Source organism: Anopheles aquasalis, chromosome 3 (assembly GCF_943734665.1).
Source record: "Anopheles aquasalis chromosome 3, idAnoAquaMG_Q_19, whole genome shotgun sequence".
Taxonomy (NCBI): Eukaryota; Metazoa; Arthropoda; class Insecta; order Diptera; family Culicidae; genus Anopheles; species Anopheles aquasalis.
This window is the reverse complement of record NC_064878.1, coordinates 67,513,549-67,516,048: the sequence shown is the minus strand read 5'-3', so window position 1 is coordinate 67,516,048 and position 2,500 is coordinate 67,513,549. Positions and strand designations below refer to the sequence as shown.

Below are 2,500 nucleotides of genomic sequence, written 5' to 3'. Positions count from 1 at the left end.
CTGCCGTGCACACCTCTTTCTAATCAGAGCCAGCTTTGGGCCCAAACGCCACCGCCACCGCGCACAGCACACCGAGATAAATATAAAACGCTCTCTCAAGCTCACAGCCAGCACAACGATCGATCGCGATGGCCTTACACATCCGCTGGAATGGCCACTATTCTCGTGCACGAAGAAGATAAACGAGATTTATCTCCGCGCAGCAAACCCACGCAAAACAAATGTGCCCGAGTAAACAGGAATAAGCGAAAAGGGTTAACAAAAAAAAAAGGCGCAAACAGACGACGGACGACGCCGGGTACGCACTCTTTCGTCAACTCACGCAGACAAACAATGTTGAATCCACACGCACCACGCACGTCTCGTCGAAGCAAGCGATGGGAGGTTTCTGGGAGGCGTTTTCCACGAACCGCGAACTGATCTTGGCGTTGTGGTCATACGTGCACAATGGGAGCGGCGAACGGATCCGTCATACTTTCTGTGATCGAACATTTTGCGCCTCGTGATCGAGGATACCTTTGGGAGAATGAGATTTCGTATGGAGATAATCAATGCCTCGATCGAGGATGCAAATCGTTTTTGTCCACACACGCGTCCAATGTGATTTTTCAAAGACGCGTGCCTTGCCCGTTCAAACGTTAACCGTCAGATCGGTCAGCTGATTACACGAAAGATGGTTTATGAAACCGCCCCACCGCTATTTGTTTGAATTATTTATAAGCTACGCATCGTTTGTCTGTCGTAAACTGGATTAATATATTGTTAGCCATATTTCTTCTCGCACCTTTTCCTAAAGCGTCTTGATCGGCGTCTTCATTATCGTGGACACAACCACATACACGCATTATTATGTATTTCCTCTCTTTACGACATAAACGACGAAATATTCGGTCCCTCTTTCGGAACGAAAACGAATATGCCGCCGTCCGTGACACCTTGAGCAAGGTGGTGCACCTGGTTCCCTGCTTGCGTGCTGTCCAACCCTTCTCTCTTTCAATGACGTCAGTTTACGCACGGTGCTTCCAAGACTATTGAGAAGACCTTTCAATTACCGAGCAAGACAATAAGCGAGACGCCACTGTCCAAGAGTTCCCGCAGGTCATCATCACTTGGCCAATTGACGAGACGATTGGAGCATATTGTAATGTTGCTTCTGCGGTTTAATATCCATCTGGTTCTACTGTAGGCAAATGAAACTGCCAACGAACAGCCCAACGTGGCTTGTTGTCGATCGGATATCCGGTTGCCGTGAACGTGAGTGTTAATATCGCACTCGCCCCGAGATAAGGGTGTTGATGAGTGATGAGGCATACATCATCGAGGGGGAGTGCAATTGCATTTGCATGAACGCGCGTAGAGTCACGCTTCATGCTTCCATGAATCTAGTCCAGCTAGGAAAGGAATGCATGGCCCCAGGCCGAGATAAATCGTTACAAAACTAAGCGACTCGCGGAGCCATTTAGTAGCGTTTCCTCTATACAGCGTGGCGTGGAGTAGACGATGGATACAATTCTAATCTGAATCGCAAAATCCCTGACCTCGACAAATAACCTTCAGCAGTGTCTCCGTAGAACCTGTTTTTGATGTTGCAGCCCGACATAAACCATCGAATCGTATTTATCCTTCGCCGGTTCGTTCGTTTCTTCGGCTTGTCGGAATCGAAACACTGGAACCATGCCCATTGAGTCATTGCGGGCACGCAGTATTAATAAAAAAAAATCGAACCTTTAGGTAAAGTGTCTAGCACCGTTCGCGGACTAGCAGGATCTAGTGAAACTTTTGCACTTAGGAAGTGTCGGAAGGAGAAGAAGCTCTGCTCAAAGTGAATTGTGCTATAAAGTTGCACCACCACCCGGGTAAAGAGGAGGGGGGGGGGGGGGGGGCACCGGCACCTCGGTCTTTTCGCCACACTACTATCTATGGATAGGCTGACGAAGGTGCTACACTTTTTTATGGCCAGTGCTTCCATCGGCTAGCCATCGAAAAGTATTGCCATTCGATGGAGCAGCAGGGTTTACGGATTCCGGTAAACAATCGTGGCTTTGGGGTCCGTTACGTGGCAACACACCAACTTCGAACTGGATCCATTTTTTAGGTGGATTGGTCCGGTAAGTTTCCAACTTTGACCCGCGTGCCGTGCGCGGGTGTTGCTGGAAGTGTCGAACGACAGACTCGCATCAACCTCGTGACCTATCTACTGCTGCCCGTGGCAGGTGATGAACGATGTTCCCAATTTTACAAACTTTAGCTAGTGCACCACTTCGCACCACCAGAAGGTGTACCGTGGTTCGGTTAGTCACTTTAGTCGATTGCAAGTGCTTACTCAGCGAACACGTGCTGCAGCATAAGCATAAGCATAAGCCGTCGCCTGAAGAAGGATGGCCGTTTGGGGGAAAGTGAAGATAGCCAGTACGACGACGACGTAAGTAGCGAATGGCATTGTGTCTACTTACCGCTTGCTGGAGTGACGACGTAATTTGCTTTCGTTCTCGCTCGTCCC

General features: G+C 49.1%; 1 protein-coding gene across 1 annotated transcript in view; it reads left to right on the top strand.

The window, feature by feature from the left end:
- The first annotated feature begins 2,373 nt into the window (after positions 1–2,373).
- The window catches only part of LOC126575304 (uncharacterized), a 790-nt gene continuing 663 nt past the window's right edge, over positions 2,374–2,500 (top strand). The window contains exon 1 of the mRNA XM_050235935.1: positions 2,374–2,422. Within this exon, the coding sequence (XP_050091892.1) occupies positions 2,379–2,422 (44 nt within the window). The 5' untranslated portion in view covers positions 2,374–2,378. The remainder of the gene's footprint in view (positions 2,423–2,500) is intronic.